This window comes from Larimichthys crocea, chromosome VIII (genome assembly GCF_000972845.2).
Source record: "Larimichthys crocea isolate SSNF chromosome VIII, L_crocea_2.0, whole genome shotgun sequence".
NCBI classification, from domain to species: Eukaryota; Metazoa; Chordata; class Actinopteri; family Sciaenidae; genus Larimichthys; species Larimichthys crocea.
The window spans coordinates 21,010,576-21,024,165 of NC_040018.1; the positions used below are offsets into that span (position 1 = coordinate 21,010,576).

The 13,590-nt window shown below is 38.8% G+C and overlaps 2 protein-coding genes across 2 annotated transcripts; both read right to left on the minus strand.

The window, feature by feature from the left end:
* Positions 1-928: 928 nt before the first annotated feature.
* LOC104939660 (UDP-glucuronosyltransferase 2C1-like) lies at positions 929-2,890 on the minus strand. Its single transcript, XM_010756217.3, has 2 exons — positions 2,866-2,890; positions 929-2,723 (listed from the first exon to the last, which is right to left on the minus strand). The coding sequence occupies exon 2, from the start codon at positions 2,714-2,716 to the stop codon at positions 1,127-1,129; it is 1,590 nt and encodes a 529-aa protein (XP_010754519.3). The 5' UTR covers positions 2,717-2,723; positions 2,866-2,890; the 3' UTR covers positions 929-1,126.
* Positions 2,891-4,314: 1,424 nt separating this feature from the next.
* chrna5 (cholinergic receptor, nicotinic, alpha 5) lies at positions 4,315-12,588 on the minus strand. The gene is made up of 8 exons (XM_019263767.2): positions 12,333-12,588; positions 11,817-11,957; positions 9,004-9,155; positions 8,818-8,862; positions 7,192-7,301; positions 6,733-6,910; positions 5,957-6,652; positions 4,315-5,711 (listed from the first exon to the last, which is right to left on the minus strand). The coding sequence occupies exons 2-8, from the start codon at positions 11,905-11,907 to the stop codon at positions 5,553-5,555; spliced, it is 1,431 nt and encodes a 476-aa protein (XP_019119312.1). The 5' UTR covers positions 11,908-11,957; positions 12,333-12,588; the 3' UTR covers positions 4,315-5,552.
* Positions 12,589-13,590: the final 1,002 nt, after the last annotated feature.

Sequence of the window (13,590 nt, forward strand, 5' to 3'; positions counted from 1 at the left end):
ATTAGACACAGTCTAATCAACAATCTGCACTAGCTGCCTGCATCCACTATTACCCACTGTACCCTTAGAAAGTTCAACCAAAGAGTCCGATGACCTTATCTGATAAGAAAGGCACTCCATCAGCACCACTGACTATTATGACATACCATGTTCTTCGGGTGATAAGCTCACAGTCAAGAGGAGCATCCAATGTATTTGTCAATGCTGCTTTCCACCCCTCTCTCATTACTGCTGCAGCTCCTGTGGGAAATACACCGGAGGAACTGATGGAAAGAATGGAGTCACTACTCTGTCAAAAATAGGTAGCAGACGTGTGCATTGCTGTGAATCATTTCTATATAATGAGGCTTTAACTGTGGGCCATGTTAACTAAAACTAAAAAACTATCACCTATGTTACCTGTTATTGGGCTTGGAAATGAAATAAATGTGGTCTTATATTGACTGCAGTATTAGCAGCCTCCATTAAAAACAGAGTTATCAACCCAGATACCAAAAGGTCGTCTAATGAGCATTTCGAAACGCTTGCTGTACCTGCTTAACCTGAATCTGTACTGTCTCATATTAGGTTTTATCCTGCCCTTAATTGGAAGGACTGGCCTATTCCCGTTCTTACACTGCTTTTAAAAGGGCTTACACAACTAACTATTATCCTGCATGGGAAATTAGAACACATTCCTGTTATTCAGTGGCTCATATATGCACCTCAAGGGGGACTATAGCCAGTGGACATAGGATCTGTTTTAAGATTTCTATTTTTGTGTAATCAAACTTTGAATAAATTCATGCTGTTGTTGTTTGTTTTACATAATCATTTGCAAAAACAAAAAACAAAACAAAAAAAAAAAACACTTGTGAAGTGAGGGATAGTGATTTAAACCCCAAGTTATGTCTAATATTTCTACAGAAAGAGCAGGACAGAGTTGGGGGTCTTGTAATGTTTAATTTGTTATTCTTTTCAGGCATTTCTAAAGACATACACATCTGAAAAAGAGGGACAAAGGTTGTCACTACAACAGTAGCCAGAAAGGCAGAGCTACATTCAAAGAATGGTACCAAGGCAGTCTGTAGGACTGTAATATTACAATATGTTTGCCAACATGAAAATGATTAATCATCTGTCCTGGTTAGTCAGATTTCACCTTTCTTTTCAAACATAATCTAAAGCATGACCGTACTAACCCAGCAAAAAGTAACACAATAAGTAGTACAAATGTTAGTAAAAATAATATGACATCAAGAGAGTGGTAGGAATACCAGGGCAGTCTGTAGGACTCTGTTCTCAGGTGAGCAGCACCTTTGTGTCTCATGACAAACTCTATCCAGAAGAGGGCGGTGTCCAGCGGCTTCATTGGCTGATCTCTGTGCAGCCTGGAGAGTCTCTGCATGTTCATCCTGTAAGAGGGGTCATTCAGGACTTCCTGTATGGCCTTCAGGAAGTTGTTGTCTTTGTGCACTGTTTTGGTGGTTAGAATCTTAGCTGCTCCTCTATCTTTCAGACGCAGCAGGTTGTCATGTTGGTCAAAAAACAAAGGTAGGCCCACAATTGGGACTCCGTGATAAATTGCTTCTTGAACACCGTTTGTTCCTCCATGAGCCACAAATAGTTTAATCTTGGGATGTCCTAAAAGGTCATTCTGTGGCATCCAGTCAACTAGTAAAGTGTTGTTGCCCAGAGTCACTGGTCTGTCACCTTTATGCCTCCAGATGACTTTCTGAGGTAATTTGGCAAAAGCTGCAGCGATCTCATGTGTTATCTCAGCAGGAAGTTCACTCACAAACGTTCCCAGAGACATGAGGATAAATCCATGCTCTCCAGAACTCTGAACAAACTCCTCCAGGTGTTCAGGGAGAGGTTTGGCAGGTTTACACTGGAAGCCGCCCATATAGATAACATTAGGCATGGTTGGACGAGGAAACTCAAACACAAAGTCCACTCTCATGAGCCACAAATCTGCTCCCTTTAATAAGTCACTATATCTGACTTCTGTGCTGAAGAATTCATCACAAATAACTTGATACTGAGGGCTGATTAAAAATCGATCCTGAGCTTGCCAAATGACATACATAATGAGATTTTTGATTCTTTGCATGAAAGTCATTTTGTCTGACAGTCTTGAGGCGGTCAGCGGGATATAAGATAAAGGAGAAGGTGCAATGGCCATATGTCCCTCTCCGCTAGTTACCCACCGTACATTATAGACCAGAGGCAGTTTAAGAGCATGAGCCAACATTATACCTGTACCCAATGCTGGGTCAGTGAGGACCAGGTCATACTTACTCTCCTTTAAACTGTCCATTAGGTCTTTGTCTTTAAACAAGTCAGTAGCCATTTTACACATTATTCGATGCATGTTAGACATCGCAGTAAGCATCTCAATCTGCATACTGGTAAAGCTCAAAACTGAGCTCTCTCTGCTTTCTATATCAATGACCTTTTTCACAATTGGGTTAATGAAATCATGATTAAAGGATTCAGTGACAGGAACTGTGATTGTCTTGTAGTACAGAGAGTTGTCCTGGATGGACCAGCTCATACTTGTTCGTATCACATCAACGGAGTGTCCTCGAGAGTGTAGAGCTTTGATTATGATGTCCATGTTCACCCAGTGGCTTCCTTCGAAAGGAACGACCAAAATCTTCCCTCCATGACAAATTTTCCATAACAAGAACACGATAGATGAGAGAAGAAAAGTTGCATTTCCACGTGGAGGCATCTTTAACCTGAAAGGAAAAAAAAAACATCTTTTATAATCACTCTGCATATCAAAATAGCTACAAATGCCATAGGAATATATTTACATGAAGTATTTTTATATATTATATATTATAATTATATTAAAGGCAAGATTGATCTGTAACATACCAGTTTCACACGAGGTAGCTCTGGGGATAGATGTTGGAGAGAAACACTAAAGGTAGCACTGGATATATAACAACAAATTCCAAGAAAGCTTACATAAGTGGATTACTGATAACCTTCTGTTGGGCTTGTTTTTCTTCAGGAATGGACAATGGCCTCTTTGTTGAAGGTGGGGCAGAATAGGGTTGCAGCTGCTTATTTGTACCTCTCTGTGTGAATGCTGCTGTGCTATTTATTCTAAGTAGTGTGTCAATATTTCATATTTATATTTAATAACATTCTTAAAGACACACATTTGATCCTTTGTGAAAGAGTGGTCCAAATAATATTGTGTGCCTTAGATGAAAATCAACAGCCAATGGTAGTGACAAACCAAAAGCAATGTCTAATAGCAATTGTCCAGGAATGTCTGACGTTTAACAATATATAAAAACTATCTCCTATATATTTTTCAACATTCTGATTTCCGTGCAAAACCTTTTTTTGGTCTTCTAAAAAAAGAGACAGGAGACAGGTGAAGAAAAGACAGAAAAAAAGTCAGCTGCTATCAAAGACTCCTAGGCTAAGAAACAAATAAGAGGCATCCCAATGCTAAACTGCTGGACTCTTCTGGCACTATTGTCTCACTTCATTCTTTTTATCCATCTTTTTTTTGTTGTTGTTTAAAAAAAATAGACAAAATAATGTCAAACATGCTTAATCTATTTTTGTTTTTGTTCATTTTTATTTACAGTCTGTACTGTACTTCATCACTACAGTCACCAACATGCTGGTGCCTTAAGTGTCTTTGCTGATTTTTCCAGGTGTAATGTGAAGACATGACCATGCAGGGGTAGTGCAGGCTCAGCCAAGACGGTGCTACTCAGCTGTTGAAGCTCAGAGAGTCTTCCTTATTCTTGGGGATGCAAACAGCAGTACAGTGGATTTGGGCCACTCGCATTACATTTGGTTACATTTCTCTAAATGACATCATCTGAGGTAACTGCATGTGCTATCAATCAAATAACAAGAGATTTGGAATTGTTACAAAACCTTCTTTACACCTATATTGGAGCTAAGTATTCATGCTAAGCTAAAGTAGGCTAAAAAACAGTGTTGTAGTAGTCAAGATTGAAGGTTTTCGTCTCAGGATTTAATTTTAAGACTGGTCAAGACCACAACTGCAGGGATATCGCTATGAGTGTTCAGCTCACAGTTTGAGCGTAACACCACAAGCCAACAGCTGCCAAGCTCATTTTGGGTACTGTGAACTAAGCACTAAAATAAGGTGGAGAATTACACAGAATCAAAATGGGGAAATAAGAAATAATCCAATAGAAATAGAAAATATACCCTCCTCCCTTGTTACACTGTCCTCCTATGTAAGTATAGGCTGCTCTGGTTTAAGTTGTGTCTCTATGAGAGAGAGGACACACGTTGCCTGCTGATAAATAAACACAATTCAATCTTCAATTCAGGATACTACTACATTTTTTAATTGTATTTAATATTTTATTAAACAATGCTACACAACATAATAGCTTCAAATAGTACCAGTGATCAATGATCGGTTTTGGCTGATACAGCTGCCATCAAGTATCTACCTAAGTAGGATTCATAGTGTTTGACCTTAGTCTTGGTCTTGGTTTTAACCTGGTCTTGACCTCTCAAACTCTTGATCTTCTCTCAGTCTCTATACACTCTGGTTTTGGTTTTGACTTTCTCTCAGTTTATATGGTCTTAGCAACAGTACTGCTAAATGCAAACTGAAGCCACAATAGCTCTCTACTGAGCTCTTGTCAAGGATCATCTTACAGCAAAACAATGTGGAATTTTTCCCCAGGATGAAATTCAAGTCCTGACAAGAAAGTCCCTTCACCTCTCTTCTTTTAGTAGAATTTACATAGAAATCATACAGGTCTTTTAGACTGTAGACTGTTCATACTGTTGCTGATTTGTAAGGGAGATTTCTGAAACTAGAATTACAGAAAAGCAAAGTTGAACTATCACTTTTATTTGAATTATGCCACAGATAAAGTGGTCATCTTTCTAAACACTATAGATAGAAGACAGCAAGACAAAGACAAAGAGTAGTATGTAAACTATGAATGAGGGTTTTTTCCTGCGTTGATCCGGGTGTCGAGCTGCCATATGCTTGCACATAAATGTGTAATGAATTAAACTGAACTGAACTGGTAATTATCACTGTGTCCTGTAAACTGCATAAACATTTTTAACACATTGTTAACATTGTTGTTGTCAACAAGTTATTTTTCCATTCCTATCTATAAAATCGCTACCAGACTGAATGATGAATCTCCACTCTTCAATGCCAGTATAATCGGTGAAATGAATGCATTTAAGTTTATTGATGTGAGAGATGTGGGCAAAATGCACTTTCTTATCATATGTAGTATATCACTTGAGTCTCTTAATTTATCTTTTAACTCAGAAAGACATATTTCAATCTCTATCAATCAACTTCAATCTCACGGAGACGAAAAATCATGTCTCTGTGAGATGTATTCAGCAAAGATCCTAAATTCTGCAGCTTGATCTCTGGCACAGCTGTAGTTTACAGAGTGACTGAATAAGCAGAGCAAGACTGTATCTGAGTGGTAATCTCAGAATCACAGTCTGTCACATCTCGAAGAAAAGCCATAACGAGCTGTTAATTTGCACTGCCTCCATTTGTTCTTAGTTAAATGTTCTTAGAGGGTACTTCCACCATGGTTAGGGACGATGATGTTGGCCCATTTGTAAATAACTGGGATGAAGAGGAGAGCAGAGCCCAGGGTTGACACCAAGAGGAAGGCCCAAAGAAACATCCGATCCAGGACCTGGGCTACAAACTTCCAGTCCTGTACCACCTGAAACAAAACAGATGCACAAGATAGTTTCTAGCAATACTCCATAGTTATAGGCAGACACATGTATAAGTTTATTAGCAGATTTTGGTCATCTTGGTGGGGTGAGGGACAAACATACATGAGAGTGGTATCAATTATCAATCACCAATCATAATTAGAATCATAAAATGTTGGACTGCCCTCTATTGGCCTGGCTGTTCACCATTTTATTATTATTACAAATACATATATTCCAACAAACTCACCTCTCTGACCTCATTTTCTTTAACAACATGGCTGGTTATGTAGCGAATAGAATCCAAAGCTGCTTGTAAGTTATGTCTGGTGTAGAGGAGAGGTGTCAGTTCAGGGGCTGAGTCCTTCATCATACCCAGTCCTCCTACTCCTCCTGTTCTGGACACTCCAGCTGTGGCGTAACGATCCACATGGCTGCGCATGCACAGCAGCTTGGGCAGCCGATGCAGGAAAATCCTCCTCACCCAGGGAGCCATACCGTGATGTGTGGAAGAGGAGCGATGGTGGATATTGATGGCAAAGACAGTGATGATGATGGAGAGCGTGACAAAAATCATGGTGAAGACCAGGTATTCCCCGATGAGAGGGATGGCCTTCGAAGAGGAGGGGATGATCTCCTCAATGACCAGGAGGAAAACTGTGAGTGACACCAGGACTGAGGTGCAAAGAGAGATCTTCTCACCGCCATTGGAGGGCAGATAGAAGACAAGGATCGTGAGGAAGGACAGGCCAATGCAAGGGATGATTAGGAAGAGGGTGTAGAAAAGAGGCAGCCTGCGGATGATGAAGAAGTAAGTGATGGTGGGATAGGTAGAACTGCTGTCTGTCCTCAGACCACGACTGCCGGTGGCTTTCACTATCTCCCATTCACCGTTGTCAAAATAGTCCCGCTTGTCTACATGGAAGTCCTCCAGAATGATGTCCACCTATTAAATACAGAGTGAAAGCTCATCTTAATCAGTGATCATGACTGACACTAATGTACTGTGCATATACTGCAGATTACCTGGGAGCCATCATATGTCCAGGAGCCAAACTTCATTGAACAGTTCTGAAGGTCAAAAGGGAAGAAGGTGACATCAATGGTGCAGGCTGACTTGTAATTGGCAGGAGGTGTCCATGATATGGTTCCATCATACTTAACAACAGCCTTGGTGACTGTACCCTCAAAACGCCCATCTGAACTGTTGAAAGAAATAATATTTATTCATCGGAAATATTACCTGATAGCTACCTGATTAGCTTATTTTATAGTTATTGTTAAAACTTGCAGAGCTGCATGTTTTTTTTAAGGTTAACATGATTGCATTTTATTAAGTAATACTTCAGTATACTTTTTTTTCAGTACACTTTTTTAGTTTTTTGGCAACATTACTGTCATAACATCAGTTTGGTCACAATGATCCTATAAATTTATGAAAATATAAAATGCATGACACTTCCTTCCATACATAATGACACATACTTGTCATACAGTACAACGTCAGGGAGCCAGATCCTGTCAGATGGGACTCGGATAATTGTGATGCCCAGATAGTCATCAGGGTTCCATCTGAGTTTCATGTCAATCCACTCCTACATAAAAGAAAAAAATGGAAATATAGTACACACTCATAAAAAAAAATCTACAAATCTACACTGGGAATTTAAAGGAAAGGTTTGACATTCTGGGAAATATGCTTATTTTAGAGAATATTGATAACACTAATGTCTGTATGCTAAGAAGCTACAGTGAGCAGTCAAATTTGCTTAGCACAAAGACAGAGGGAGCTAGTGTCAAAATAACGAGTGCCAGTTTAAACAAGATATAATGTGTTGATTAATTAATTCGATGATCTGGTAAGTGGATTTTGTTACCTTTGGACAGAGCTGTTTCCAGTGGTTGTGTTAAGCTGAGCTAAGATAACTGGCTTCACATTTTCTGTATAATCATGAGAATGGTATATGATAAAGGTGAAAAGGTGAGTAACCACAAAAATCTGAGGAACAGAAGTTGCTATGCTCTCTTTGAAGCCACCAGATGAGACTCCTTTGACAAAACCTGTAATTTTACCAGAATATTTTCACGTCACTCACTGAATTGAGGATTTATTTCGGCGAAAACCAGAGATGTTGATTGTTGGAACAGTGGAAAGACTAACCAAGCTAAATATTGAGTTTTATTTTGGTTTCTGTTGTATTTGAAAGAAGTATGTTTTAAAATGAGTTAACAAGGGAATCAAGCTAGTCTTAGTCTTAGTGAAGGAAAGAAAATTGTGTTCAGAAGATGTATGGTTGTATTGTTCTGTTCAATATGTGTGTAAGAATATTTTCTTTTATTAACAGTTTCTACAACAAATGTAGCAAACTCAGGCACAGTGTGTTTGGAGGAGGGTTGTTGAAGGTCATGAATGTCTGAGCATAGCCACATCCATTTCAAACCCAATATCAGGTTTACAAAAACATGAATGACAATATTTCACATCTGGACTAAAACAAAATTTCTAATCTAGAGTTTTTAGATGCTTATTATTATATACATAATATCCTAAATTACATAGTCAGAAAGTTGTTGTGGATATGGGTTTACATCAGCTTTAAGCGGAGTATTAATTTTATAACTCAGAAAGGTGACCGCCAAATGAAAGATGTAAGATACAATCACAAAATTCTTTCCACTTTGCAAATTACATATATGATAGATGGGGCCACTGCCCTTCCAGCTCTCTTTTTGCATGATGCAATCCATCACTGTGAAAAGGGGCAACTGACCTCAATTGCAGAGCCTGGTCTATGGGGATAATTCATAAGATGCATGACAGACAGGACACCCAAGACCATGAATAAGGCTGACAGCAGCATGAGTTGGGAGGAAGCAGCTTGTACTCTGTGGGCACATGGCAGGAAGGCCTCATATAGATAAGGGCTGTCGGTGAAATGCCATCAGGCCAGATTAAAAAAGGAGTGTAGAGAGGTTGGCTGGTTGTCGCTAAATGCCATGTAAGCCAGAGGTAACAGCCTAAGTTAACCTAACTTTACCTGCATGTTTACTGATGATGAGGACATTTAATGCTATATCTGTTATTTAGGTTAGATTAATAGCTCTACTTACCTGTTTCATCCACACATTGGTTGTCATTCGCTGATTTTTCTCATCCTAGAATGATATAACAACAAATTTTATTTTAAAACGCAGCTGATATTCTCGGTATTTTCATTGACCAAAATTTTACATTCATGTTCTGTTCATGTACATATTCATAAACAATATCAATAACCAGTGCTTTTCAATCCTCACCACATCAACTAGCTGTGAAATGGCCAGTCCAAACTTCACACGGATCGTCTGGTTTAGGTATTCCACCGGGCGAACCCATTTCTGGTAGTTTCCAAAAAGGTATTTGAACAGCTTGTCCTCTGCTTTTGCATAGGAGGAGAGTTTTGGAACTCCTGAAAGGGAAAAAGTCATTAGCATTGTTCTCATACAGCACTACATTCACCTCTCTGACCTTATTAGACTGTTTTTGTCTGTGGTAAAAGCTTTGGATTCAAGAAACAAACACACACTAAATATACAATGGTTTTAAGAATCCACAAAATGCATTTATGAAAGGGATAATATAAAATGAGTGGAGTGTATTCAGTGTTAAATTGGTATGTTTTTAGATCATCCGGCTGCTTGGCTGTCAACTAAATTTGACATATTTCAACATAATTCTCTTTTCCCTTAGAGGCATACTCTAAGGAAAACTACTAACCACTAACTAACTACTACTAATCTCTATCCAGCTAACAATATGAGTCCAGTCTCATGTTTATCTTGTCACTTGTTATTGTCCTGGAGCATAGCTGCAAAGCAGTTTTTTCACAAAAAAGCACTCACAGAAACAAATCATTGCACCCACGTTTATTTACTAAGCAATTCTAAATATGATTGGGAAAGCACTGCAGAGATTGCTGTTTTGCTCTGTAAATCATATGTTTCTGTGATTGTAAATGCAGACACCCTCAATTCATGTGGCACCATTATAAAATCATATGACTTGAACTTTGGACCGATCACGTAATAAAGGTAATATGTGTATATTACCTTTATTACGTGTATTACCGTGTGCAAATACTTCTTGGACTGAGATGTAACAATGTGCCGATGCACAATGGGCATTGACCTTTCAAAACTTTGACCACCTTCAAGACCTTTGACCGCTATTTATTTCTAATTCCTTTGAATAATTTTGAGTTTTCATTTTTACTTCATCCTGTAAAACATGTTCAGAAACTGTATTTTTTAAATTCATACATAAATAAAAGTGTATACTAACTAAATGACAAGCATGTCCTGTTATTCTGGCATTAAGTGCAGTCAGAAGATCAGTGTAACTGACCACTTTTTTCTAGGTTTTACACAACAGTGACACTGTTTTAATCACAGCCAAAGTGGTGCATTGTTTTGCTGAAGCAGGGCTCCTCTACAGTGTAGAGTGTTATTGATTACATTTTGAATTACGCACAATTTCTTTCATCCTGCCCTTTAAATCATTCACAACACGGTTCTAAACCAAATTTATGGATGGAGAATGTTGCTGGAAATCTACTATATGACTGACTACAAATGTATGGTGTTACCCTCTCAGTGTGTGCAGATCAATAAAGTGAAGGCTGCAACATCCTCAGTCAATGACTGTGTGATAAACAAATTCATCATCTCTTCAGCCTCTCCCCCACTATCACCAGCATCTTGCTCGAATGAAAAACAAACCCCAGAGTCTGCTGGATTCTTCATTAATCTGTTTCAGTGTACGATAAATGTAATGTGTATCGAGTCAGGAATATAATAATACACAACGATATAGAAGCTAAGGGGAATGCTCATTTCCAACTTAGAGAAAAATTAATATTTAATGTTAACTCATTCCTGCATTTTTATGGAGACCTGAGTCAACGCTTGCTGCTATCTGTAGTGGGCAGGATGACCAAAAGCAAATCACTATAAATTAAACATGCGATGTATAATGTACAGTATGTATGGTATGCTGCCATACGTTATAAAGCAAAGCATATAGACAGCAATCAATTGTCTCGTTACTTTAGCTGTGCACATTTCATTCTGTTGCTCCTTCCTCATTCTTGTCCCTGTTCTGATGACAATTTTACAATATAGGGTTGTAAAACGAAATGTAAGTTGTTTGTCCATACTATGCACAAAACAATAGCTAGAATTTAAAAATTGAAGAGTCTTAGCCTGGCGAAAGAAGCCGATCTGCAGTCTGGTGGTATGGCAGCAGGGTGAGCAGGCTGTAGCTAGGGTGGGTTTTGCGTATAGCATTTAGGTCAGTTAGGGTTAGGGAAAGTTAGTGAAAAAACTGGGAAAGTCAGATTTTTCTGAAAGCTCGGATATATCTGATTTGACCCTTTGTAAGTGAAAGAAAACCATAAAGGCCTCATGGCAGCCAAACACTTGTTTAATGAAATTAAACTAAGATGTAGTGGATATGGTGTTCATACACACTATGTTTTACTCTCAAATGAACAGCTCCGGTGTCAGACAATTGTCCTGAATTGCCCTGTGAATGCTCACCATAGGAATATTTCCCATCCATCCATCTGACCTGAACACTGTTGATTCTGCATTATGTATCAAGGAAAACTCACGTTAGTGGTAAATCCCCACAAAAACAGAAGATGGGAGTGTTTCTCCTTTCATTAATAGGTTTCTAGTTTTAAGGATAAATATGTAGACGTTTAATTCTTTTCTAATTTGACTTATTAGCTATTTTAAATGTGTTGCTTGTTCAATAGCTTGATTACTCTTTGTGCAATACTCTAAGCTCAGTTATCAGTTATTGCTTCCAAGTGGCTCAAACTGCCAAAAAATGGAAATCAAACTGTGAAATTTGATATGAGAAGGTAAGTGGTCACACTGACACCAATACTTTTTGTTTGGTTCTAACTTGGCAAGCTCTTTTACTGAGCATCTGCCAATTTCTACCTCTTCTACCTTTCTATATATCCTCTCGAGCCTAACTTATCTTTGACTATGCCATCTGTCATACTCTATTACATTCCCCCGTGGTAATCTGATGAGGCAATCCTGAACCTTATGAAACTTACGTAGTGAGTGGCACAGGTGACAGCAGCACAGCAACGGCAGCAGCAGCAGCAGTGCGAGAGAGGTGGCTGCACCTCCTGCTCTCAGCATCATATCAGAGGTGGCACTGGATCCACACAGCTGGTTCCTCTGGCATCACAGGGCTGGAAAATAAAAAGTAAGGATGGTGGTTATATAAAAACAGTAGTATTTGTGTACACAAACAGCTGAGCTATTTAAGCATGCATTTTTATAATGCCTTGGGTTAAGGGTTTAAATCCCAAGGCAGCCCACTCCCCTTTGGTAAAGCTACAGACAATCACAGTTACAGATTTCTGTGAATAGGCTGTGTGTAGCCAAAAAAAACAACAAAAAAATCTGATGTTGTTGATACTCATTAACAAACTGCATTAATATCACATATATTTAATAACAGCATCATGTTCAAGCCAATAATGTACCCTCCCCTAACCTTGCTAACCTGACCCTCTCCAAGGCAATTATTTCACACAGTAAGTAGGCAAATTCTATATACGTACCTGATCTAAGTCTCTTCCATTAACACACAAGCCAGACTCATAGTGGTGGTGGTGGTGGTTGAAGCAGTGGGAGTCTTGACGACAGCGACAGTGCTGCTGTAGCGCTCCTCCATTCTATGCAGGTTCCTTCTCTCTCCTCATACAGATGCTGCTTCCCTCTCTGTTGCTTCCAATTGTGCACAGGCAACGTGCACTGATCTCCTCCTCCTCTTCCTTCAGAGCCCGCCCCATTTCCCTGACTACCAGACTCCCCCTCCTCCCCTTCTTCTGTAGCATTTGCGTGGTCACTAAATCATAGAGGAACAGTCTCCCTCTCTAAGCAGCCACCTTACTGCCTCTCCACAGCCGCATCAGTGAATGGCAAGGGCAGTTCTGTTTCACATTTTCATCACAGTTTTCAGGTTATTTTCTGATGTGCACAGCCACATGTGAAGATACATTTTGTACCTGTAGTTCTTCCCAATCTCTCTGCTCTGCGTGAGTGTGTGCTTCCATGGTAACAGCATATTGTGGGACCCAGAGATATTGCATGGGATGGGGGGATGGGGGAAATCAATATCCAGCTTGTCTTAAAAAATCAATTTGTCACTTGTGAACATTTACTTTAGATTATTATCTTCATTTACTTATTTTTATTTTAAAAATCTGACCTTTGCATTTATGATTTGATTCTTTAAAAAAAAAAAAAAAATTATCTTCCCAGTCTTAACAAAAAACTTCTTATTATCTTATGATTATCCCAGTCCCTGCGCTAACATAAACACGTGATTAATGTGATATAAGGGAGCAAGTTATTTAATTAATACCTAAGAATGACAAGGCCTAAATTGAATTGAAAGCCTTAAGGATTCTTTAGACGACTGCCATTAAGAAATTAAAGTTTATTCTACGTCAATTTGTGTCCTGAATTACTTTTTGTTTTTTTTTAAGTCTTGTTGCATCAATATGACAAGCTCACTTTTAAATATTGCATTCGAGAAAAACAATGTTCAATTTTACCAACTGTATGTTTTAGAAAACGTGAAAACGTGTGTAAGGGAATACACACACATACACACACGCACAGAACAAAATGTCTAGAGTGGCTGTCTCTTAATTGATTGCTCTTTGCCTTGTGTGGTGTATGGCCTACACAAGGCATCTAGTTACTCTTTCTGCAACACCTTCTAATCACAATTCTACAACAAGGCAATGCCAAGTTGTGGTTGTCAGTAATGGTAATTACTTTTTATTGTCATCACTCAATAAAAGCTAGCCT